Source organism: Diceros bicornis, chromosome 2 (assembly GCF_020826845.1).
Source record: "Diceros bicornis minor isolate mBicDic1 chromosome 2, mDicBic1.mat.cur, whole genome shotgun sequence".
NCBI classification, from domain to species: Eukaryota; Metazoa; Chordata; class Mammalia; order Perissodactyla; family Rhinocerotidae; genus Diceros; species Diceros bicornis.
The window spans coordinates 84,223,143-84,247,959 of record NC_080741.1 but is presented as its reverse complement, the minus strand read 5'-3'; the positions used below and the strand labels follow the sequence as shown (position 1 = coordinate 84,247,959).

Below are 24,817 nucleotides of genomic sequence, written 5' to 3'. Positions count from 1 at the left end.
TTGACCTTAGGTCTCACTTACCAGACCTTGTGCCCTGACCTTTGGTTCAGAAATATGCTACCATGAGTGGAAGGGAGTGATCTTCTCCTGTGTGCTCTGTTCTTTTTTTTTTTAAATTTTTTGTTTATTGCAGTAACATTGGTTTATAACGTTGTATAAATTTCAGGTGTACATCATTATACTTCTATTTCTGCATAGATTACATCATGTTCACCACCCAAATACTAACTACGACCCATCACCACACACTTGTGCCGAATTATCTCTTTCACCCTCCTCCCTCCCCCCTTCCCCTCTGGTAACCACCAATCCAATCTCTGTCCCTATGTGTTTGTTTATTGTTGTTATTATCTGCTACTTAATGAAGGAAATCATATGGTATTTGACCTTCTCCCTCTGACTTATTTCACTTTGTATTATACCCTCAATGTCCATCCATGTTGTCACAAATGGCTGGATTTCATCGTTTCTTATGGGTGAGTAGTATTCCATTGTGTATATATACCACATCTTCTTTATCCATTCGTCCCTTGATGGGCCCTTAGGTTGCTTCCAAGTCTTGGCTATTGTGAATAACGCTGCAATGAACACAGGGGTGCATGTATCTTTATGCATTGGTGTTTTCAAGTTCTTTGGATAAGTACCCAGCAGTGGAATAGCTGGATCGTATGGTAGTTCTATCCTTGATTTTTTGAGGAATCTCCATACTGTTTTCCATAGTGGCTGCACCAGTTTGCACTCCCACCAGCAGTGTATGAGAGTTCCCTTCTCTCCACATCCTCTCCAACACATGTTGTTTCCTGTCTTGTTAATTATAGCCATTCTGACAGGAGTGAGGTGATATCTCATTGTAGTTTTGATTTGCATTTCCCTGATAGTTATGATTTTGAACATCTTTTCATGTGTCTCTTGGCCATCTGTATATCTTCTTTGGAGAAAGGTCTGTTCAGGTCTTTTGCCCATTTTTTAATTGGGTTGTTAGTTTTTTTGTTGTTGAGATGCATGAGTTCTTTATATATTTTGGAGATTAACCCCTTATCTGATGTTTGGTTTGCAAATATCTTCTCCCAGTTGTTAGGTTGTCTTTTCGTTTTGTTGATGGTTTCCTTTGCTGTGCAGAAGCTTTTTAGTTTGATGTAGTCCCATTTGTTTATTTTTTCTATTGTTTCTTTTGCCCGGTCAGACATGGTGCTTGAAAATATGTTGCAAAGACCGATGTGGAAGAGCGTACTGCCTATGTTTTCTTCTAGAAGTTTCATAGTTTCAGGTCTTACATTCAAGTCTTTAATCCATTTTGAGTTAATTTTTGTGTATGGTGTAAGGTAAGGGTCTACTTTCATTTTTTTGCATGTGGCTATCCAGTTTTCCCAACACCATTTGTTGAAGAGACTTTCTTTTCTCCATTGCATATTCTTGGCTCCTTTGTCGAAGATTAGCTGTCCATAGATGTGTGGGTTTATTTCTGGGCTTTCGATTCTATTCCATTGATCTGTGTGTCTGTTTTTGTGCCAGTACCATGCTGTTTTGGTTACTATAGCTTTGTAGTATATTTTGAAATCAGGGAGTGTGATACCTCCAGCTTTGTTCTTTTTTTCTCAGAATTCCTTTAGCTATTCAGGGTCTTCTGTTGTTCCATATAAATTTTAGGATTCTTTGTTCTATTTCTGTGAAAAATGTTGTTGGAACTTTGATAGGGATTGCATTGAATCTATAGATGGCTTTAGGAAGTATGGACATCTTAACTATATTAATTCTTCCAATCCAAGAGCACGGAATATCTTTCCATTTCTGTGTGTCACCTTCAATTTCTTTCAGCAATGTTTTATAGTTTTCGCTGTACAGATCTTTCACCTCTTTGGTTAAGTTTATTCCTAGGTATTCTATTCTTTTTGTTGCAATTGTAAATGGGATTGTATTCTTAATTTCTCTTTCTGCTACTTTGTTGTTAGTGTATAGAAATGCAACTGATTTTTGTATGTTGGTTTTGTATCCTGCAACTTTACAATATTCGTTTATTACTTCTAAAAGTTTTCTGGTGGATTCTTTAGGGTTTTCTATATATAAAATCATGCCATCTGCAAATAGTGAGAGTTTCACTCTTCCTTTTCAATTTGGATTCCTTTTATTTCTGTGTGCTCTGTTCTTTAGATGGCATCTGGATATTATGGGTCGCACACTTACAGATGAATGCTAACTTGGAGAGCGTGCAGTGCTGGGTGACAGGATGGTGAGGGGTCTGGTATTAGGATAATTTTGGTGAAGTGAATTCTGGGCATGGCAGGGCCGACATAGAAGCAGTTTTCCAGTAGTTGGAAGCGGAAATGGACTGAGTTTTTCCAAAGGGCAGACCTTTGACCAAAGAATCATACTGGAAAGCAGATTTCATTCACTGTGAGGAAGAACCTTTTATTGAAGCTTTTCAATCGCTGAGTGAATTGTCTAAAGAGGAAGTGAGCGCCAGCTTTGGACGTGTGTGAGCAGCAGCTGCACAGCAGTCTTAGGGGTCTGCAGCTCCACACCCCTTCCCTCTAGTCACAGCCATTCACCACGCAGCCCTCGTCCTCTGAGTAGGACGAAGCATCCAATCTTTTCACTAAACAATTTGATAATATTTTCCAGCGATTTGCTGTAAAATGTGGAATTAAAAGTTGAGTGAGCCTTCAGAAGAATTTGAATGGAGTTATGAAAGATGGCTTGGTACCAACCCAGAATAATGAAAGCAGAAAAGACGGTTGAGGTGTTTTCAGACCATTCCTTTCTGGTGGGTTTGCGACGGCTGGAGTTGTTTCTCGTCCCCCTGAGCCAGAGGCTGCCCTGGTCGCCCAGCTTTGTGAGCCCCTCTGTCTTATTCAAACCAGTTGGTGCTGGTTTTTCCTAAGAATTCATTTGCTTTTCTGTTGATTGGTTCATAAATTAGTTATTGTGTGCCAGGCACTGTTCTGGACACCGACTTATGAAAACTTCTGAGCAGCGCACTGTGTGTAGGGTCACTTTCCCTAGTTTGTTTTACTCCAGGCACATCTAGAGGGAACCTGTAATCTCTCGAGTTGGTGGATGGCTGAGAAAGGGGGTGCTTCCATCCCTTCCTTCCTGAGAAGGGTGTCTGAAGCAGTGGCAAAGTCCTCCACTTTTCTAGCACGAGGAAGGCTTTGCCAGTGGATCTTAGAATCCGATTGAGGGTGTGGGAGGGCGGGCAGCAGCAGGGAGAACTGAGCTTCTGGTTGACCTCAGCAAAGCCGGTGCAGACACCGTCCATTTAAAAGCCGGCTCTGGACAGTCTCATGGGCAAAGCCCTTTCCCTCCCCCCTTTCTCTAGTCCTCACCCTGGTGGTCTGGTCTCAAGTATCCCTAAATCAGGACAGCAAAGTGAAATACCACCATGTTGATGCCTCTCCTGCAGAGAGAGAAATGATCTTGCCTGTTTCTTGTCCACATTGTAGCTGAGTTACAGAAGGAAAGACATGATGTTTTCCATCCCTTCTTGGTACAAGGACCCTGTTTAATGCCAAAAATGTGATAGTGTTTGTATTTTTTTATTATCATTCATTGAGAGAATACATAATGACAAAACGACTACAAATTTAGTAGCAGTAGGAATTTTAGATTAATTTATATTTTATTAATCTCAGCTACATCTCCATTCATTTAAAACTCTGAGTGTTGGGGCTGGCCCGGTGGCGTAGAGGTTAAGTGTGCGCACTCCGCTGCGGCAGCCCAAGGTTCACAGGTTCGGATCCCAGGCGCGCACCGACGCACCGCTTGTCAGGCCATGTTGTGGCGGCGTCCCATACAAGGTAGAGGAAGATGGGCACGGATGTTAGCCCAGGGCCAGTCTTCCTCAGCAAAAAAAGAGGAGGAGTGGCATTGATGTTAGCTTAGGGCTGATTTTCCTCACTAACTAACTAACTAACTAACTAACTAACTAACTATAAAATAAAATAAAATAAAAAAAGAAATAAAGCTCTGAGTGTACACGTGTGGGGCATGTGATCCGAGCAGGCCAGACTCGGTGCTCTGTGTGTCCGTGGATGGGCCCGTCTGTCGTGAGTCCCCGGGGTGGCCCGCAGGTGGGGGTTACTGCTTTCATGGCAGCAGCTGCTCACAGCTCTAGGCCCTGCACTCACTCAGACCTCTTACTTTCCACATCATTCTAGCAAACCTCGTGGCCTGGCTTTCTGGCCCACCGTGAGAAGGGAGAGCTGAGGGCCACCTCATCATGCAGTGACAGGCACGCTTACTCTAGGAATGGCCTGTGATAACCAGGGACACGGCGAGGAGCTGCCCCAGCAGGGCAGGCGGCTGAGCAGCCTGAGACGCCCTGTACGGAGCACACGGGCCTGTCGTGGAGGCCTGCCGCTTCATTTCTGAAAATAGTGCTTGTAATGAAGGTCCTGGGACACCAGGAAAGGAAAGAAGTACACTGTGGGATGTTTCAGACGGCTTTCTAACTAAACTAGTTTTAAAATGTTTTCTCTCTCAAAGCTTACATTTCGGTTACCCTGAAGCTTTACTTAAGTGGCTGCGATGGGTGAGTGCACCGCATGGCTCCAGGTGACGGCAGTGGGGTCTCCTGGGTGCCCCTGCGTCCCTGACGCAGGGCTGCACAGTAATTGTTCTCAAGGACAGGAGAGACCCCCTCTCCCCTGGAGCTCCTTCCCGTCGTAGAGCAAGAGGGGCACATCTTGGAAAACGCTAACTAGGGCTGAACTGCTCGAGGTGGAGGGGAGTGAGGACTCTTGAAGGCTAGAGACTAAGGAGAGTAGGTTATGCTAATTTAACGCGTCACCCCAGGAGGGCTTTGACTGGAAACCCTTGACTCAATTACAGAGCAGAGTCCAAGTCAGTCACAGCTGAAGTGTCTCTCAGATGGAAGTGTCTCTCAGGTATGCATTTCCTCTTCACTATGCAGTATTGCTGATTTTCCCTCCTGCACCAGGGATGTGTGCTATTTCTGAAACCCTTGCAGGCAATTTCCACAGGAGAGGAAATGCTGGCCTGACTTGAGTCCCTGCCCCACACCTACCAGCCATGTGACCCTAGAGAGCGCTCCATCTCTCCACTCCTGCTCCCTCCACGTACTGGGGGATGGTGGCGGGCACGGCTGAGAGCAGGCGCAAGCACAGAATGAGAGAAGGCGGGCGGGACTCTCAACTGGCCTGTGGTCTTGGGGAGTTGGTCATCGATGGGCCCTTCAGAGCAGGAATAACGAACAGATCTGCTGGTTCATTCATTCTTTCATCCACCCAGATGTTCTGAGCCAAAAGGTTTTGGATTATAACTTGGCTGCCGAGCTTCTTCCGCCTTGTGTGTAGGGGCGGGTGGGAGCGTCTTTTCCTGGCTTCCTGAATTGTACTGGGGGTGAAGTCAGGGGCAGCTGGCCCCCTCCAGCTTCTCATTGGCAGGCCTGGCCTCACACACTGGTCTCGACTCGTGTTGTCATCTCTTGGTGCTTATTAAATATGCCGTACAATGACAGGCGTGCGTGACAAAGAATACCTGAGGTCCAGTGGATCTTATGGACCTCTGAAAATGTCCAGAGGAAGGTTTAAAAACGGAGGGGGGGTATTAATTAGAGATAAAGCAGAAAAAAATATGGGTGTGGAAAATATCAAAAGAAGTATAAAGCAATGGGAAGAAAAAGGCCGTGGAAATGGTGTGAGTTTCCCGGGTGCCACAGCCTGGGGGGCTTAAACAACAGAAATGGATCATCTCACAGTCTGGGGCTGGAAGTCTGAGATCAAGGCGTCAGCAGGGTTGATTCCTTCTGGGGGCCGTGAGGGAGAGTCTGCTCCAAGTCTCTTTCTTAACTGCTGGGAACCTTGGGCGTTCCTAGGCTTGTAGACGGCATTCTCTCTCTGTCTTCGCATCGTCTTTCCCCTGTATATATCTGTCACTTTATCCAAATCTCCCCTTTTTATAAGGCCATCAGTCATATTGGATTAGGGCCTACCCTAATGACCTCATCTTAGCTTGATTATCTGCAAAGACTTTATTTCCAAATAAGGTCACATTTACAGGTACTGGGGGTTATGACTTCAACATCTTTTGGTGGGGACACAATTCCACCCATAACAAATTAAAGGCAATTCACAGAAGAAAGTAGAATGGCCAATAAATGTATGAAAAGATGCTCGGCTGCGTTGGTAAGTGAAGAGATGCAAATTAAAACAAGACAGGGGGCCAGCCCGGTGGCGCAAGCGCTTAAGTGCGTGCGCTCCGCTGCGGTGGCCCAGGGTTCGCCGGTTCGGATCCCGGGTGCACACCGATGCACCGCGTGGCAAGCCATGCTGTGGCAGCGTCCCATATAATGTAGAGGAAGATGGGCACGGATGTTAGCCCGGGGCCAGTCTTCTTCAGCAAAAAAAAGAGGAGGATTGGCAGATGTTAGCACAGGGCTGATCTCCTCACACACACAAAAAAAGAGCGATTCCACACCACGCGAGTGGCAGAAACTGCCCTGCCACTGAGCCCACATGTTAAGGAGGATACACGTGGGCAGGTGGGAGTGCCGAGGGGATAACTACGTCGTAAAGGGTTTTGGCAACATCTGTTGAAGTTGCAAGTCGTGAGCTTTACAGCCCAGCAGTGTTACTTCTAGATAGCTGCCTGAGAGACGCTCAGAAACCCCTGCACCCAGGCACGAGGAGACATGTGCGAGGATAGAAACACCATGAGGATAGAATAACCATGAGGTTATTTATAATAAGGAAAAACCAGAGATTGTCCAAAGGCCTGACGGTACAGGAGTGGATGAATAAACTGTGGTGTATTCATGTGAAGGGATACTATATAGCAGGTAAACCGCGTGAATAAACTAGATCTCTGTGTCGGAACACGAGGGAAAAAGCATGGGTGTAAAGCAATACCTGCAGTGTGATACCATGATGTGGATTTAAAACGTGCTACATATTATTTACAGAAATACTGATATGTGGTCCGAGGACAAAAGCACAGATAGGAAGACTCCCCAAATTCACGACAGTGGGCACATCTAGGGATGAAGTGGGGATGTGCCCGGGGGTGCGGGGGGGTCTTCAGCTACGTCTGCCTCATCCTGCTGCCTTGATCGCTGCCATGTTTCCTTGAAGAGCAAGGAAAAGGTCTGAGGCAAGTGTGACAGTGCGGCTTCGTCTGTCAGTGCTGGTGGTTAGTACACAGGTCTTTGAGTTTCTCTGCCCCTCCCCCCGCCCCGCTTTGTCTCTCTGTCTCTGTCTCTCTCCCTCTCTCTCTTGAGACCGAAAGGTGAAAAAGAAAGGCTCTGGAGCCAGTGAAATATAGATGAGAATCCTTGTACTAGTTTTGCAAGTTTAGATAAGTTACTCAACCTTTCTGAACCTCAGTTTACTCATCTGTAAAATGGGGATGATGACACTTGTTTTGCAGTGTTGTGGTGGATTTATTAAGGTACTGAGGTCCAGCACATAGGATTCAGTAAATGATAGTACATGATAATAAAGATAGTCAAGGTGAGTAATTACTTAGAGGGATTCCCCAGCTTTTAATGCACTGGATTTTGGACACTGCTTTCTAAGGGCAACATTGCAGTGGTATATGCTTCTCACACAGGGATTGCAGGTCACAAGTGGCACGTGATAGAGCCAGTGAGGCGTATGTTGCTGAATTCCATGTAGTTGATGTTTGAAATCTGAACTAGCAGAAAGGGGGATGCTGCCTTTGTGGGGAGTTAATGGAGGAAATGTCACGTGGGTGGGCAGATGTGGCAACAATGTAATTAGCCCCTGCAGTGTCCTTCAGCCTCAGGCTGGGTCCCCTTGAGCCTGTGATGGCGGTAGGGCTGTGGCTTTTTCCTTGATTGTTAAGTGATGATGGTTAAGTGATGATGTATGCAACACAGTCTTTCCCCACAGTTGACGCCAAAGGCAGTCTCCACCCCCATTTCACTGCTGACCGGGATGGGCTTGTCATTGAAGCAGGGCGCCCCTGGTCGTTCTGTCTTTGGGACACTCTGAATGCCAACTTTTGCCTGCCTGTGACACACAGCTCACCATCTTGTACCCCGGGGGTGTCTCTGCCTCACCTCCCACCACCTGCACATGCAGACGCTTCCTCTACACCACAGCACCCTGCCGGGGTCATCCCCACCCCCTCCACTTCCTGTCTCAAATTGGTACCAAGGGGTGACGAGACTTGCCCAGGATGTCTTAGGGGCACACCCAAGAGTGTGGCCAGGAAGCTCAGGAGGAGAAGGAAGGAGGGGTGATGCGTGCATCCCTGGGGGTTGGGAGGGATAACTAGGGGACATTTACAGGTGGGGGGAGGAAAACAGAGGATGGGGAAGGTCGTGAAAGGGAGAAAACATTTCACTACTGTTTATGCCCCTTGTTTAAATGCTCCCTGAATTATGCTTGTTCACAAAAAAGTCTTTCCTTCTGAGAATTTCCTCTGAAATTTCCTCACTTCCCTTTTCATTCACCACAGATGCTGTTAACTGGACTCACACATAATGTATGTACTTGAATAATTCACTTAATTGTTAAAACATCCGCTGTGTGCTCAGTCTTGTGCCAAACGCTGGGGAGGGCGCGGAGCGTGGAGGCATGGGGCCAGCTGGGGAGGCGGGATGTGGCCCTGGGAACAGCACCGTGAAGCTGGCTGCTTAAGAAAGTAAGGCAGACAGTTAACTGGGGGTGTGTCTTGGGGGCCTGGTCCATGCACACACATCCAGGTTCCCACCCTTTCCTCCATCCCTGCATTTGGGGGGTCAGGGAAGGCCTTCTGGAGGCTTGGGGTGGAGCCGGCAGGTGCTGAAGAGCTGTCCTGGAGGTCTGGGGTGAGGACGGCTGAGCAGCCGCCGTGTCTGTGGTGGATGTCCTGCCTCCATCCCATCTCAGGCCAAGCATTTATTTTCTCCACCCTGGTCCTCTTTTAAGTAAACCTAGGGTAGTGCCACCTACCCGATCCACATCATAAACCCGAGGGCTCAGTAAGTAATGGCTGTGGGGATGCTTTTTGTTTTTAATTAAAAAAATTTTATTTTTTTAGTTGTGGTAAGGTACACATGATGTACAGTGTACCTTTTTAGCCATTTTTAAGTTCAGTGGCATTAAGTACATTTTCTGAGGAAGCTTTTTAAAAGTAAAGATGCTTTAGCCACTTTATTGTTATTAGTATTGAACTGTGAAGGTTTGTCTCTCTCTCGTAGGTCCCTAGAGGCAGACGCTTCTGTAAGGAATGAAACGGGAGAGGGAGGGAGGGCTGAGTGGAGGGCTCAGTCTTGGCCGTGACCCTCTCGGCCCTGCTCCTCCTGGCCTCACCACTGCTCCTGGTTCCTTCCAGCTCTGAACCTCGTCTACACCGAAACCCTCGTGCACAGTGGGTGTTGCCACAGACCTTCAGTTCCCTCCTGCCAGGAGTGCTCTGGCGTCCCGCAGGGCCACTGTCGCCTCAGTGACTTTCTGTGGATTACAGGAGCCTGGGCCCAGGGTGGAGGAGATGCGGGGCTGGACTGGTCCTTGCCTCATTTACCTGCCGAGGGACCTGCCCCGAGACTCTGCCCAGGTGCCTGCAGCACGGACTAAATGTCTTATACCCATCTCCCCACCTGTCGTAAGAAGGCACACTTACATTGGTTGAGTTAATAGCTGTCAGTAGGTAAGGCCTGAGCAAGTCAAGTAATCCCTTCCCAAGGGTTTGCTTTCAGCTCAGAGCCCGTGTTTGTTGAAGGGCGTGGAGGTCCCATTTTAATGAGAATACAAATGGATGCAGTACACTTTTTTCATGTGATGGAATCTTTCACAGTTTCACTGCTTGGAATCTAGTTTGCTTATTCCCAAACGCCGTAGACATTTCTGTCTTCTCAGCTCGGAGGGCAGGCTAGTAGCCTGTGGCATCTGTCTCCGGAACACTTTGTCCTGGAGGAAAGTCTAAGCGGCGTCTTTTTTTTTCCCCACCTTTTTACTTTCGCACCCTGGTTCTATTTTCCCTCCTAAAACAGTTGGAGGTGGAAATGCCGGCCCCAGGGTGAGTGTCAGTTCCCAGGGAGGGGCCCGCGTGCTGCCAAGCCTCAGTGTTGTGGGCCGGTCCTCAGCGTTGAGACCCCTGGGAGCCCTCTCGCCTCTAACTGGGCTGCAGCTGGGTTTTCATGAGCAAACTTCGTCTTTAAGGAGAACGGAGGCGACTTCGAGCTCCCAGGCAGGAAGCGTGTGGTTTGGTCTGCTGTCCGTGAGAGCACATGATGCTCTGGGAAGCAGCGGAGCCTGGGGTATGATTCACTGGGGGGACGTGGAAAACAATGTCTGTCTTTAAGCTCCGGGAACCAGGAAAATGAGCTGGAAATGTGAGTAATGTATAATTTTACTAAAATTAACCAGTGAGTTCTTCAGACGTTTTCTGTGTTTCTCAGTGTCTTTGATCCAGGATGCCCCACTGCGTCATGTTTGCAGTCGACTCTTTTCCTGGTTAGCGTCCCCACAAGTCCCCCTCTCCCGCTTCCCTGCCTGGTGGGCGAGAGCAGATCTTCAGGAGCACAGAGGGTGGTTGTGGGTGTGGCACTGCTGCATCGTCACCTCTGCCCCATTAGCTGGGTGACTGGTCATTCACTACCCTCTTTGGGCATCCCTTTCCCCTGGAACGGGGTTTATTGATCCCTGGTCCTCAGCGTTGGCTGTCTGGAGGCTCAGCTGCGTTAATAACACGTGACTGTGCTTTACCAATATTGAAGTGCCACTCGGACGTAAGATGTGAGGGATCGTGGTGCTGTGTGTACCCACGGGTGACTTGGATGTTGGATGGGGACGGATGCCACCTGAGCTTTAGGCTGCTCCTTCCTGCCAGCTGGGAGTGATTCTTCATCCTCACTCTCTCCAGCCTTCTGCTGGCTTCTCTGGCACATGCTGCCTCCCCGCGTGTGGGAGCCGTCACCTGTGAGCCTGTAGCCCTGAGAAGGCACGCTGTGTCTTATTTTCTGTCACCTTCACAAAATAGGGACTCATTAACACTGGTTGAATAAACTGGAGTCTGAATTGGACAGAGGCAGATTCTGACGGAGAAACTCATGAATCCATTCCCTGAGTTTGCATGGTTCATTAAGTGGCCTTTAGAAACCTCATTTTGGGGGGAGGTGAGGGGGAGAAGATTTTGTCAGGGAAGCAATTCACATATCTTGTCAAACATTAAATTTTATTTTATCCAAATTTAGAAGAAAACCTGATACTGAAGATGAGTGTGAGTGATGATGTAGTCTTTTCCTACACTGATAAATTGTATACTTAGCAATAAATATCCATTTAGGTAAAAGCTAGTTTATCTTGGGTTTGACTGGCCCCAGATCCATCCAGTGGTGCATCCTCACATCTATACTGCACTGATAGCGGTGTTTGTGATAACACCCCTGAGGCATTCATTGTAAAGGCCTGTAATGTCGTCTGAATCATCACAGGAAGATCAAATTATGGACGGGCTGGTTTCCAAATTAAGTGCATTATTTTTTTATTTTTTTGGCATTGTGATTCTTTGAAAATGGCCAGGATACATGAGGCATGTATGAAACATATCACCTAGACTGTTTGGCCAGAATATTCTCTTCCATGATTGTCTTACTGGGCTGGAAATTTACTCTCTAATTGCCTTTAAGTCATTCTGTAAAGTCAACCAGAGAATAAAAGGGGGAAAACACCCATAAATTAGAAGCTGTGCTTATGCGGTGAGTTACCCTGTAATCCATAAGTAAGATTAGAGCTGATTTGGTTCCTCTGATGGTCACTGATCGCCTGCACTGAACCTACACGCTGTCTATGTTTGTATAATATTCAGCCCCCATTTCAAGCTCTCTGAGGTGGATCTCACCATGACCACACGGTGGATGAGGACACAAGGCTCAGTGGCCCGCCCGAGAGATGGCGCGGCAGAACCATGGCTTGCATCGAGAGCTTGCAAGACTTTCCACTGAGCCCCTAATGGCATATTGATTGGGGCACATAATCCATCTGGAAGCTGTGAACGGCCCTCCAATTGGCTCCTCAGCCCTCCACCTCTCCAGTGATTCTGCCCATCCATAGTTCCACATCCACGGTGCCTGCCTTTCCTCGTTCAGTCCTCCATGTAATGTCTCTCTTCACTCACTCACTGTCACCGTGGGCCTGTCATGCTGGGCAGTGTGCTAGGCACTGAGGGTACTGATGAGCAGGGCTTGGTGCAGGCTTGGCCTGGGGGCTGGGGGGCGACATAGATGAAGAAATCGTTGACAGTAGTATGATGGGTTCTCTATTAAAGGTTTGCGTGGGGCACTTTGGGATCCAGAGCACAGCACGTAATGCTGCAGCCACGGTTGGCAGTGGGTGTGTGTGTCTATGTGGCACGAACAGAGGCATAAAGTGATGTGTCTTATCTGAGGAACAGCAAGTAGACTGTTGTAACTACAGAGCACAACGTTGGGGGGCATGGAGGTGGAGATGAGGATGGAAGGGTGGTCGGGGCCGGAGTGGGAAGGGCCTGCGAGGCCTCTGAGGACCGTGCTGAGCTGCTGAAAATTGTAACAGAGGGTTTGATGTGGTCGGATCTGCTTTATAAAAAGATTATGCTGAAATGAATACAAATGAAACAGGAAATCTGAATAAGGTCGGCGGCAGATGGTCTCAGTGTCAATAGCCTCGTTGTGCTATATTTTATAAGACATCACCATTGGGGGAAACTGGGTGAGGGGTACATGGGATCTCGCTGTATTATTTCTTACAACTGCATGTGAATCTACCATTTAAAGGCATGCCTACCACATGCACACACACGTGTATGTGTATGTACATAAAATACTACGTTACATTTTATTGTATTCAGCCAGTCGAGGCAGGCCATCCTGCTGCTTTCTCTGGGTTTCTTTCTTAGTGCCTGAGCCCAGGCCTCTCTGCTATAAAACAAGATGTCTGCTGAGGCAAGAAGATGACTCCTTGTGGACTCGGAGAATAATTTGTATTTCTTAAAGAAAAGTCACAGAAATCATTACCTACCACATTTTTAGTTAAAAGATTTGCTTATTTGTTATGGAAAAAAGATTGCTCTGGCAGCAGAGAACATGGTGGATTTAAGAGGCTGAGACCCGAGGCAGAAAGACCCCCTGGAATAACAGGGGAGGAGGGACTGGAGCTGAGCCCATAACGGTGTTCATAGTCCTCTCTCGCTGCTGTGTCCTTGCCTTCCATACTGTGCCGTGTCCCTTTCCTCATAGACGCGACACAGGATGCTGCCTATAGACCAGACCGCATCAGATTGTGGGTGGGGCGGTGTTTACAGTCCCATCCGTGTCCCCCACAGCACCTGCTGTACGCTGAACGTACAGCCGAGGCCCTCGTGCGTGCAAGTCGATGGACCTTCCTAGAGCAGATTCCTCTCTCTGGTGTATCCTGGATGGAGGAGCTGCACGCTGGCTCTCTGCTCTCCAGACGAGCTTGAGCGCACACACCGTGAGCCAGAGCAAATACCACCACTTCTCGGCAAGTGACCTCGGCCAGTGACACAACTGCTCTGAGTCTCAGTTCCCTCATCGGGAGAGGGGGTAGTTATGGCATCTCTTTAGTGCTGTTGGGAAGATGGAATGAGCTAGTGCCAGTGGAGTCTTAGAACAGGAGCTGGTGCATAGGAGGCATGTGGTGACTTTGGATCCTCATCATCGTCTTCATCCTTCTGAGTGGCAGATCCTTGTCAAACCAAGCTGGCCTTGAGCACATAGGTTAGTTCTGTAGGCTCTGAGCAAGTGGAGCTTATTACAGAAGTGCTCAGATGGGCACGTGGCCGTGTGTGAGACAGGCTGCTGAGCAGAGGGCTGCCATCCCTGTCTGGATGGCCCTATAGAGCTGCCTTCAGACCCTGGTGAGGGTGCTTCCTCCTAGCACCAAGGGACTTGAGAGTCACACTGACCTGGGTTAGTGTCCTGGCCCCTCAACTTACTGCCGAGCTGTGTGACCTGAGCCTCAGAAAAACGGGGACGATAATGATGTAATATTTACCCACAGCAAGGTGAAGAATTAAATGAACTAATCAGTGTGAGATGCCTGGCATGTGGTCGGTACCCTTGCATCATTCCGAGGATGCCAAGTATCCCATCTGACTGCTCATTCCTCTTTTCAGGAACAAGACTGCCAATGGAGACTGCCGAAAAGACCCCCGGGAGCGGAGCCGCAGTCCCATTGAGCGTGCCGTGGCCCCCGCCGTGAGCCTGCATGGCAACCACCTGTACGCGTCTCTCCCCAGCCTCAGCATGGAGCAGCCCCTCGCACTGACCAAGAACAGCATGGACGCCTGCAGGCCGCCTGGCATCTCGCCCACACTGACCCCGGTGGAACGGCAGCAGGTGTGCCCTTGTCCGGGGGGGTTCAGGCTGGTGGCTGATGGTGGGCACTGAGGCTGGGTGGAAAGCGCCGAGAAGAGGCCACGGGGAAGGGTTGAGAGAGGGCGAGTCCTTGGTTCTGTACTCGGAACAAGGGGCCCGCGGTGGCAGGAGCAGGAATCCTTTTACCAAATGCCGCCTGATGTTCAGTTCCTACCTCGACCTGCCTAGGCCTCGCCTCTTAGGACTAACGGGCCTTGGAGCAGACGGCTAATGTCTTGGGGCTCCATTTCTTTGCCCGAGGCAGGCTTGGTCTAGATTAGGTGTGTCAGCAGCGGTCTCCGGTGGTGGTCCTGTTTTTATTGGGATCAACGTAATGATCCTAATGGGAATCCTACATTTACCCATTGTAAAGTCCCACGGATGAAGTTAAATGTCAGGTTGCTTTGCTTTGGGCTGGAATCCTGTAAAGTCACAGTGATTATTGGGTCATGCTGGTCAGAAACTTGTGCTTGGCAGATAAGGGTGTTTTTTATTAAAGGAAAATAAGAAAATTAAATTATTACTTAATAAACAGTTTACTTGATAGAAAAAACAATTATTTCTTTAAAAAATGGGGTTTCTGGGGAAATGAAGCATTGAGGTTTGGAATCACTGCATGAGCCCGTGGCTTTTCTCTCTGAACCTCTGGGACATGTGACCTAATAGGTCCTCAGTCAACTTTGCTTAAGACTGACGGATGGACAGCGAGCAGAGGAAGGTGCTGTGCGTGAGGAGATGCTGGGTGCAGCAGGAGGAAGGCTCAGCTTCTGGGCTCGCCCCTGCATCCCAGCAGCACACCTCTGCCACTCCTGCCTTACTGCCTGGCACAGCGCTCTGACAGCTGCTCTGCCTGGCACAGTGGCGCCTCAGCCCAGCCGGCACTGTCTGGCGCCAGTCTCTGATCTAGAGTGTAATAACTGGTTGTGGGCAGGCCCTGGGCGTTGGGGGAGGTTATACCGGGGCCTGTGAATCCCAGTAAGGCGGATGAACAGTGGTGTACTCTACCTTGAAGCCAGACATCATGATCCCGGTTGTTTCCTTTGTTCATTTAACAAAACTGCAGACACTCGTGTATAAGGATGTGTGCTAGAGACAGGTAAAGTAAGATATGCTCTGTCTCAGGACACTCACAGTTCTAGTCTGGAGGAGAGACATGTAATCAAATAACTAAACTGTGGCATTTCAACTATTAACATATCAGTAGATAGCCCCTTATTCTAAGAAGAAGCTGGGGCCCAGTTATCATTTATTGAACATTGACTAGCGCTGCCCATACCCCGGGCTCTCTGTAAAGCTCTGGAGATAAAGAGATGTGTGGGCGGGACACAGGTCCAGCCTGGAAGGAGCTCAAAGTCTAGTCAGGGAAATGGATGTGTGAAGAGAAGGTTACACTCTAGGGCAACAGGGGCCACAGCATAGAGGTGATTTAAGCATAAAAGCACTTTATCTAGGATCCAGGGAATTCAGCCCTCTGGCTACTACCACTACCCTGAGAGTCCCTCAGGGAGGAGGTGGCCTGGGATTCCACTCGAAATTTAACCTGAGCCCGTGGTGGCCTGGGGGAAGAAGCTCCCAGAGCCATCTCTGCCCAGAAGTACAGGGTGGGCCCTGCCCTACCTTTAGCTTCTATGAAGCTTTAATGTTTTCTTGGATCCTGGATTTCCATGACTTTGCAAGGCTTTTGAGGATCTTCTGGTTGGTTTTTGGTCACGGTTGCTTTGTGCAAAGTGTACTGTTGGCCACGGTGACATGGCTCTCTCTACCATGGTCTCCCCAAACCTGCCCTAAAATGTGCCTGGCTGCCCACTCCAGCAAAAGGATCCCCTGGCCCATCGGATGTGCTGTGGGGCCATTGAGCGGGTTTTCTAGGAGTGCGAACCTTGAATTCCCACCTGCGTTCTTAAGGGATTCCTGGCCAGGATTGAGAACAAAGCCAGTGGCCATGGAACAAGCCAACAGCTTTCCTGGGATGGGCACAGTGGCTCTGGCTTCCCCAGTATGGCAGCCACTGACCTGACGTAAGCTTTAATTGAATGTTGGGCTTGGTGATGAAGAGAAGGTTGTCAGTCTGCTCTCCTCCCCTTCCTTGCTGGTCAACGTGTGTTTCATTCACATAGTAGCCATACATCCAGCTCCTTCCTGTGTCTGCGTGGTGTGACTTGGACAGTCCACTATAACCTGAGCTTCTGCTCAGACACGGACTGAGTTCTGTGCCAGCTGCTTTGCTGAGGACACAGATGAATGACACAGTCCCTGTTCTCCAGCAGCTCAGAGGCATCCACCGGTTTCCAGGAGTTCTGTTTCACTTGTTGGCCCACTGCTATCAGGGTGGCTATTGTGGGGAAGTGTGGGTGTCATCCAGCAACTCTGAGCAAGGGAAATGATGATGGGGAGGGGGCTTCTTGGCGCAACAGCAACGTGTTGTGTCGGCGGGCAGGCAGGACAGGCTGTGCAGTGGAAGGAAGCCTTCCGCTGTATGGTGGAAAGTGTGACTCAGATCTCTGGGAACCGGGACAGGAAAGTTCCCAGAGAGGCATGTCTGGGCAGGTTGCAGAAAGTGTCACCCCATTTCATGTTTTTGTGATGGCCGCTTTGAGGGTCTAGAGTTTTCTAAAGAAAGGTACAAAAGATACCAAGAAAGTGGCCTCGAGGGTAGCAGCAAATGAGGGGAGACAGGATAAGATGAAATATTAAAACCCGCGGGACAGTGAATATTGGGATTGCTCTCATATGGGGGCTCTTTCCTTTGGGCATCCTCGGCTCCTCGTGTGGCCAGAATGGGTGGGGCAAGGGATGGATGGAGCATGAGTGACAGATTCTCATCCTGGCCCTGACGCTAATTTGCCATGTAACCTCAAGCAGGTGACTCGTTTCTGGCCTTCATTTTCCTCATATGGAAAACAAAGGTGTTGGGGAAGGGGTGTTGGGCCACGTGAGCTCACAAGCACCCGCCGTCTGGAAGTGTGAGGCCTGTTCTAGGTGGGTTTGTGACGCCGAAGCCCAGCTTGCACTCAGCTGGAGTTGGGGGTGAGATGCTGGAACCTGAGCTCGGAAGACGAGGATGGTTTGGTGTGTCCCTCAAGAGCTCAGCCAGGCTTCCCTGCAGCCTGGGTTGGAACCAAGGCGCTGCCCATTTGCACATCCTTGGGTGTTCACTTCATCTCAGGTCAGGAGGCGTCCTAGAGATGATCTGAAACCACCAGTGATGAGGGAATCTCTTCACAGCGTCCCCACGTTAATCAGTCGTCCTGCCCTGCTGCCCCCCACTGGGGAGGGGGCCGCATTCTCTCCCAGGTGGCCTTTCCCGCCTTTGGACAGTGCTGACAGAAAGGCTGGACTTGGACTTTATTCTTCAGTCTGAGCTTCCCTAAATCCATTCCGTGACACTTTGCGTTTCTTTACCTTCCATGACTCTCTCCCCCAAACATGTCCCCTGACATTTGTGTTGGTCAGGACTCTGGTTGCAAGGAACAGAACCACCCTGAGCAGGTGTCAGCGCAAAAGGCAAGGAGTCTTACTGGGAGGGCTGTGGGCGTCTCCCAGAGCAGGGGCCCGGGTACAGCCTGCTCAGGAAGGAAGGGCCGGCCTTTGCTGGGAGAGCTGGAGAGGAGGCAGGACTCGCCCTCCTCTCCTGGCTCTCTGCCCGTCCCGGTCTCTGCATCCTCTCCTCTCTGCTTCTCCACCCACACGGCCAGCCTGGCGTGGCTGTCCTGTAACTCTGGAGGTCAACTTGAATCTCTTACTGAGTCTGCCTCAAGAGTTGGCCCCAAGCCTGGGTCACATTTCCAGCCTGGCCAAGGGGGCAGGGTCACTTAGGAACATGGCTGCCTTAGCCCCACCTCGTGGATGGAGGGCACGTTCCCAAGAGAGGGGAGGGAGGAGATCATGGGCTCAGGGATTAAATAGACCCTTCAAAAGAGGTGGGCTCCAAGCTGCAGGCTGTCCTCCCAGCGTGGCCTGAGTAGCAGCTGCAGAGCAGGACCCCTACAGGCCACCACAGCCAGGCTCCCTGCGCCTCATCTCAGGCAATCCTCCAACCCCTCTTCAGGTGCTGTTCTTCCTCTTTCACGCGAGAAGAAACAGAAGCTCAGCGTGGTGAAGGCCTTGCCCAAGGCCCTGCCCAAAGAGTGGAGAGCTGGCATTCGCTGCAGGCCCCCCGGCCTCAGGGCCATGTTCCCTCCTCCGCGCCATTTCTGTGCACCCTGCGGGGGGGTCACACTGACTCCTTTGGTGGCTCCCTCCCCATTGCTGACGTGTGGAACTCTGAATAAAGCCCCGAATTCTTCTTTCATATGCTTCTGCCACGCCACACCTTCCTCCGTCCTGGATGTGTGGAATTCCTCATTAGACTTCAGCCCGGGCCCTTATGTTTCATCCCAGTTTATCCTAGTAGATCCAGATTTCTATCACAGAATGTGTTTTTGTCATTCCTGTTCATTTCCCATCATGGGAAGGTTTGCTGTGCAAGCTTTTGTATCTTTATACTGTCTACTGATGGACTAAAGAAAAGGCGGGGGATGGACAGGCCCAAGTCCCCTCTGGTTGACACTGTTCTCATCCTGCAGCCCTTTGGGGTGACCCTTCAGCCAGCTCCTCGCTGTCTGTCTTGGAACGCAGCACACGTCCTCCTCCATCTTGTCCTTGGGGCTGTGAGGAGGCACCTTTCCTGGCTGAAGCTGAGGAAGCTCAGTGTGGGTCCCAGATATTTTCTGTCCCAAATACTGCAGCAAGGTCTGGGGGTCCCGCAACACTCTCCAGTGCCTGCTCAGAAGTGCACGTGGTCTGGAGGAGGAGACATACTGCTGTCTTATGGGTGCACCTGGAAGGGCTGATTTACTTGCTGAATTGGGGAGGGGGGGTGGTCATAGGGTCATAGAAGGCTTCGCAGAGATGGTATTTGAAGGTTTTACAGGACGAGTGGAGTTTGCCAGGCAGACGGTATGGTGGTTATGGGGAAGGAGAGAGAGAGCGGGCAGAGCAGACCGAGCAAGGGCTGGAGTGCATGCAGTGCATACACTTGGATGTATTGCCTGTATTTCCATCTCCACCATCATTCATGTGGTCGTAATAGAAAATCAACCTGAGCTGGCTTTGGTTTAAGCAAAAACCCGGAGTATGTTGGAAGGGTACTGGGATGGCTCAGAGAACCCCTGGGGTGCGGGGGTGCATAGTGAGAAGGGCAGCGAGTGGGGACTTAATCGTAGGGGCTGAGGAGGCTCCTCACACACCCTCGGAGGCTCCCTCTCTCTGGATTCGCTGTGGTCTAGCAGTTGGACTCCACTGTTGAAGCAGAAGGCAGCAGACGGGCTGGACCTGGATTTGCCTGTGGTCAGGGAGGGCTCCAGGACAGGCTCACAGCAGAGCGATGGAGGGGGCTGGTGAGGGCCCTGAGTGGAGGAGCTGGGACCCCGCAGAGGGGGCTTCAAGCACCAAGATGGCCGACGGCACTTGGTTCTCCCGGGCATGACGAGTGCCCGTCCGTGGTGTGGGAGGGGTGTGGAGATGGTGGTCCTGCCTCAGAGCTCTGGCAGGAATATAAGGCCGGGGGCCGCCGGCTGGGTGAGGAGGCAGAACTGCTCCTCGTCTGTCTTCTCAAGCCTGAGCTAATGCCAGCTCTCCTCCTCTCCCCAGAACCGGCCTTCGGTGATCACGTGCGCCTCTGCCAGCACTCGCAACTGCAACCTCTCCCACTGCCCCATCGCGCACAGCGGCTGCGTGGCGGCCGGGCCAGCCAGCTACCGGAGGGCTCCGAGCTGTAAGTGTCCCTGGGGTGTGGGGCGGGCAGGGGCCTGGGTGGCGGCTCGGGCTTCCTCGTTCAACATGCTTTCAAGTGGAGTTCGCCTTCCTTTTGTCTCACACGCTGTAGACAGAATAGCTAAGCCCTGGAGCTGATTTCTTATTTAGCTTGAGAAAGTGCTTTTTTGAGCACATAGGCACCTAGTGTTGTGCCTGGCTTTAGGGGGACAGGGAATAAACACATTGGCCCTGACTTCCAGGATCTCACTCTAGTTGGGGGGACAACGAGATCTACCATTATTGAATGCCACTTTCTCGCTGAACCTGTAGCTAGCCCAGGGCAGCAGACATGTTACAGGTTCAGAAAAGTGACCTGCCCAAGTGCCCAGCTAGGCTGGCAGGTCCTCTGTCCCCAGAGCCTGACCTGTCCGCTGTCCTGCTCTCCCGCAGCCACCACCACCTGTGACCCTGTGGTGGAGGAGCACTTCCGCAGAAGCCTGGGCAAGAACTACAAGGAGCCTGAGCCGGCGCCCAACTCGGTGTCCATCACGGGCTCTGTGGACGACCACTTTGCCAAAGCCCTGGGTGACACGTGGCTTCAGATCAAGGCGGCCAAGGACGGCGCATCCAGCAGCCCTGAGTCAGCCTCACGCAGGGGCCAGCCGGCCAGCCCCTCTGCCCACATGGTCAGCCACAGTCACTCCCCCTCCGTGGTCTCGTGAAGGGAGTACTGCCCTTGAACAAGATGTCAGTCTGCATGGTTTGCCTGAGCTTTGAACAGTCAGTGCTTAAAAAATGGGGGAAAAAAAAATGTGGGGGTGGGGTGGGGGGAAGGGAAGGGATGGTTTATTCGCAAAAACCATGTTGTTGGGATTTTTTGTTCTGTTTTTGTACTTGCTTGGTATTCGTACACGGGGGGCCCTCAAACATGATAGCAGGAACTGCGTGGGGGAACATCTGTCTCATGTAGCATCCTAACTTCCTGCCTTGGTTACCAAAGAAACCTCTGATGCAGGTCTGCTGCCCAGACAGGGGCCAGGACTCCACGGCGCATGCTTTCTCAGTCAAAAGCCATGACATCGGTGACCCAAATGCTTTGTGCTTGTTAATTTGCTTCTCGAGACTGGGGTGTGTGTGGCTCAGCTTCCGTGGTGTGTTTGGTGCAGCCCGTGCGTGTGCGCGCTGGGGTGTGCGTCTACTTGAAGAGAGCAGAGAACCGTCGTGTCTGATTTGCACTGTTGCAGGAGGACTCCAGTTGCCTGCCTGACAACTTGACGTGAGATGCTAGTACTCGGAGGGCAAACTGCTGGAAAACAAAGGGTTTAAGGATGACATTTCTGGCCGTTTGTGTGTTCTGTTGTTGTTTGTTTTTTTAATTTAGACAAAACAGCTTTGGAAGGGGAAGTCTCATACAGGTTATAGGTCTTTCTCTCTAGATTTCAGGTGCTTGCAACTGGACTGCAGACTCCACCAATCACGGGCATTTTACCTTCTCTAAACACTGCAGTTTGTTAGGCTAGAGCTGAGGCTGGAGGATCCCATAGTGCTTTAAACGTGATGCATGTTTTAATGGAGAAAAATAGCTGGTTTCTATTAATTGTATAGACAGTAAACAAAAACCTTAATACTTACTAGCTTCTTTTCAGAATTAGTTTATTTTTGTCAGTTACAGTCCTAGATATACTTACTGCTGGTACAGTTGTGCTCTAAGATTTGTATTTGATATTCACCTTACTCCCAAGTAGCGGGGGCCGGCCGGCCACGGGCAGGCCCTGGAGACGGGCAGTTGAGTGGTTGGTCAGCCTCGTGTAGGATGCTGGAGTTTTTGCTGCAGGCTGACGTCATTTATTGTTTGCATCCCTGTCTGCTTATTACTAGCTCCCAGGGGAGTTGGGATTGGTGTCTTCCAACTGCCCTGGATGCAGAAACTGCTCCCTTTAAACTCTCTTGGCTGAACAGCAGATTACTGACAATCTGTGATATGGTATTTTGTATGCTTCCTCTTACGCTGGGGCCAAGGCAGTATACATTCCTCTGACTTTATACAGTTATTACTGCATTTATTATTGTTTGCTAGAGTAATAGCTACTAACTAGAGATTAGGTGAAACAGCAAGCATGACAGACACAGCTGTGGGTATTCAACAGCTGCTCCTCGTGGTAAACGCACGCTTCTACCCCCGCCCCTCCACTGCGCTACATTCCAGCCTCGCCCACCAGAGGGCTTAAGAAGTCACCTGGCCAGGTGACGCAGGTGTGACCACCTCACCTGCGAGGCATTGTGGACTCATGGGAACCCTCGAGGCTGGTTTTCAGTATGGGAAAAATAACAGGATAGCTGGTTAATTTTGAAAATTGGCACTGGGTGAAAAGGTCGAAGGATTGGCTCTTGTGGCCACAGGGTGGCTACGGGTCTTTCAAAAGGCGAAAGAAAAGCCCTTCTCCTCTTGCCCTGCACACATTTCACTCCCACTTAACTGGGCTTCCAGGCTTTCGCAGTCAGGCCCCTATATTTTCTGTAGGAGAAATCGTTGAGAACACTTTTTTTATATAGGTAACTTTAAGACCATCATTACGCTGTGCGTAAAGAATGTACAGAGAAATTTGTAGGTATTTTTTGAAGAACAATTAATTTGTTAATGATATGTAGCTATTTAATTTTTCCCTTTCCTATTGTAATCATTCATATTTTTGTTTGGAAAAAAAGTTGATCTTTTTTTGTTGTAGATTTTGTCTGTAAAAGTGCAGGAACACAGTTATTCTATGAGAACACTGCATCTGCCTTAATAGCCACTAGTTTGTTATTGCTACAGGCTACTGAGTGTCGCCACAGGAAAACAACCCCACTGCTGGTGGGCTCTGTGAAGAATAGGCTCCTGGGACACCCCTCTGTCAGCAAAAGAGGCCACCGCTTTGGGAGGAGGTGGTGCTGACGGCCGGGCCCCTGGTGCGCTGACCTATCTGGGATAGGCAGGACCCTGGAGGGGCCTCGGGCAGACAAGGAAGCAGAAAAACCTAACATTTCCCTGGGAAAGGACACAGCCCGGGCCTCAGGAGCACAGTGAGCTTCTTCACAGAGCCAGGCCATCTGCAGTGCATTCTGACCGTTCTCTCCATGTTTGTAAATCTGTAATATACCATTTTCTGTGGCCTGTTTTTCCTGGAAGAAGAAGAAGAAAAAAAAAGGTTTGGCAGGCCATCTTTTTTTTGTACTTAAAAGTAGCCTTAAGAACAATAATAAAGTGCTCTTAAACCACAGACTGTGTGTGTGCCCACTCGGTCCTAGAGTGACAGTGCCGGGCTGGGCAGGGCCTTCTCTGGGAGGCTCCGGGGAGGGTGGGGTAAGCTCAGCGGCCCTGCACCTATGTATGGCGGTGTCCCTATTTAAGCCCCACATAGGCTGGAAAACTAATTTTAATTTTAACTAACTCTAGGAGAGGCATCATTTAAAACCTAACCTACAGCAGTCCTACTCGTGTAAAAGAGTCAGCCTCCACTTTGACTTTGGTTCCAGACCTGAGACAAAAGATGACACCATAGGACTAAAAGCGTGGAGAGGGCACCTCCCTCTCCTGGGTTTCCACAGCCACCTTTGCGGGTGTCTCAGACGAGCAACCCCAGGATAAGGAGGAAAACCAGCCTGAGTGACCTGCAGCGGAGCCTGTCTGAACCCTCCCACCGTCCAATGGACACCTGGCCACAGACTGAGGCAGACACGGACGGCATCGGGGCCTCCAAGCCACCAATAGGGAGAACCCTGGCGGGGGGTGGGGGTGGGGTAGGGGAAGCAGCCCTTGCTCTGAGGCCTTCTCTGGGCTGCGGGTGTCCGGGGTGGGGCAGGAGGGGCCCCACCTGGGCAGTTGCCAGCACCTGGCTCTGAGGCCTGTCTGTCTCGGGCTCTTCCACCAGCTCAAGGCAGCAGCAGCAACTTCTTCTCTCCTCCCCTGAGCAGGGAGGCTTCGGTGCTGCGCCCACAGCTGAGGACAGGCTGGGAGGTGGAGGCGCTGTTTGGGCAGCAGACTCGGCCCTTGGTGGAGTTCTGGGTTCACTAGGAAGAGCACGGTCCTGTCCATCCCGCAGGAAGCTCAGCTTTCCTTGCCTCCGTCTCCAGCAGGCCAGGCTGACGGAGAGCTCACAGGGAACCCCAGCCCTCATCGGTGCCCAGGGACTCGGGTGCTGCTGCCCACAGTGGCTACTGGAAGGAGCTGGTTTCTCACTTCCCCTTTTGGTCTATGTTGGGCCTCTTCTCAGTGCTACCCCATGGGGGTGAAGGCAGGAAGGATCCTGGGAGGTTTACTATCAAACAACAGTTGTGACAACAGAGAAAAGAACTGCTCATGGAGGGAATCAAGTCCCAGATAAATGGCAATGCCAAAGCCAAGGTTATTATTTAGCTCAGAACTGGTGGGATCATGAATCATGAGAAATGGAGAACGCCAGAAGGTCCTGGACAGCGGAGGGAGGCCCCAGTCCTCAAGATGTGGAGAGGAGGGGACCAGAAAAGTTGGAGGGGCACAAGGCCCAGAATCGCCAGTCCTGGGGGTGGCAGTCCTGCTCCGGGGTTGTGAGCTCCTCGGCAGGCAGCCAGGGAGAAGCCGGCCACGCGAGGGTGGGCCATGTCAGACGGTCTCATCGTCGCTCATGTCCCAGATCTGCGTGGAGAAGGGGGAGACGTTCAGAGGGTTCACTTGCCTGGTGGTGCCCACTGATGCTGTCTCAAATCATGCAGTTGTGATAACAAGCAAAAGAAACGGCTCCCGTG

General features: G+C 50.4%; 2 protein-coding genes across 16 annotated transcripts in view; one reads left to right on the top strand and one right to left on the bottom strand.

Annotated features, from left to right (window-relative positions):
• The window catches only part of VGLL4 (vestigial like family member 4), a 163,496-nt gene extending 140,183 nt beyond the window's left edge, over positions 1–23,313 (top strand). For all 14 annotated transcript variants that reach the window (XM_058565144.1, XM_058565242.1, XM_058565153.1 and 11 more), the window contains 3 exons: positions 14,080–14,302; positions 19,952–20,075; positions 20,507–23,313. In XM_058565144.1, the coding sequence (XP_058421127.1) occupies positions 14,080–14,302; positions 19,952–20,075; positions 20,507–20,778 (619 nt within the window). In that variant the 3' untranslated portion in view covers positions 20,779–23,313. The remainder of the gene's footprint in view (positions 1–14,079; positions 14,303–19,951; positions 20,076–20,506) is intronic.
• A 76-nt stretch (positions 23,314–23,389) lies between these two features.
• ATG7 (autophagy related 7) overlaps positions 23,390–24,817 on the bottom strand; it is a 252,183-nt gene continuing 250,755 nt past the window's right edge. For both annotated transcript variants that reach the window (XM_058565020.1, XM_058565092.1), the window contains one exon: positions 23,390–24,707. In XM_058565020.1, the coding sequence (XP_058421003.1) occupies positions 24,675–24,707 (33 nt within the window). In that variant the 3' untranslated portion in view covers positions 23,390–24,674. The remainder of the gene's footprint in view (positions 24,708–24,817) is intronic.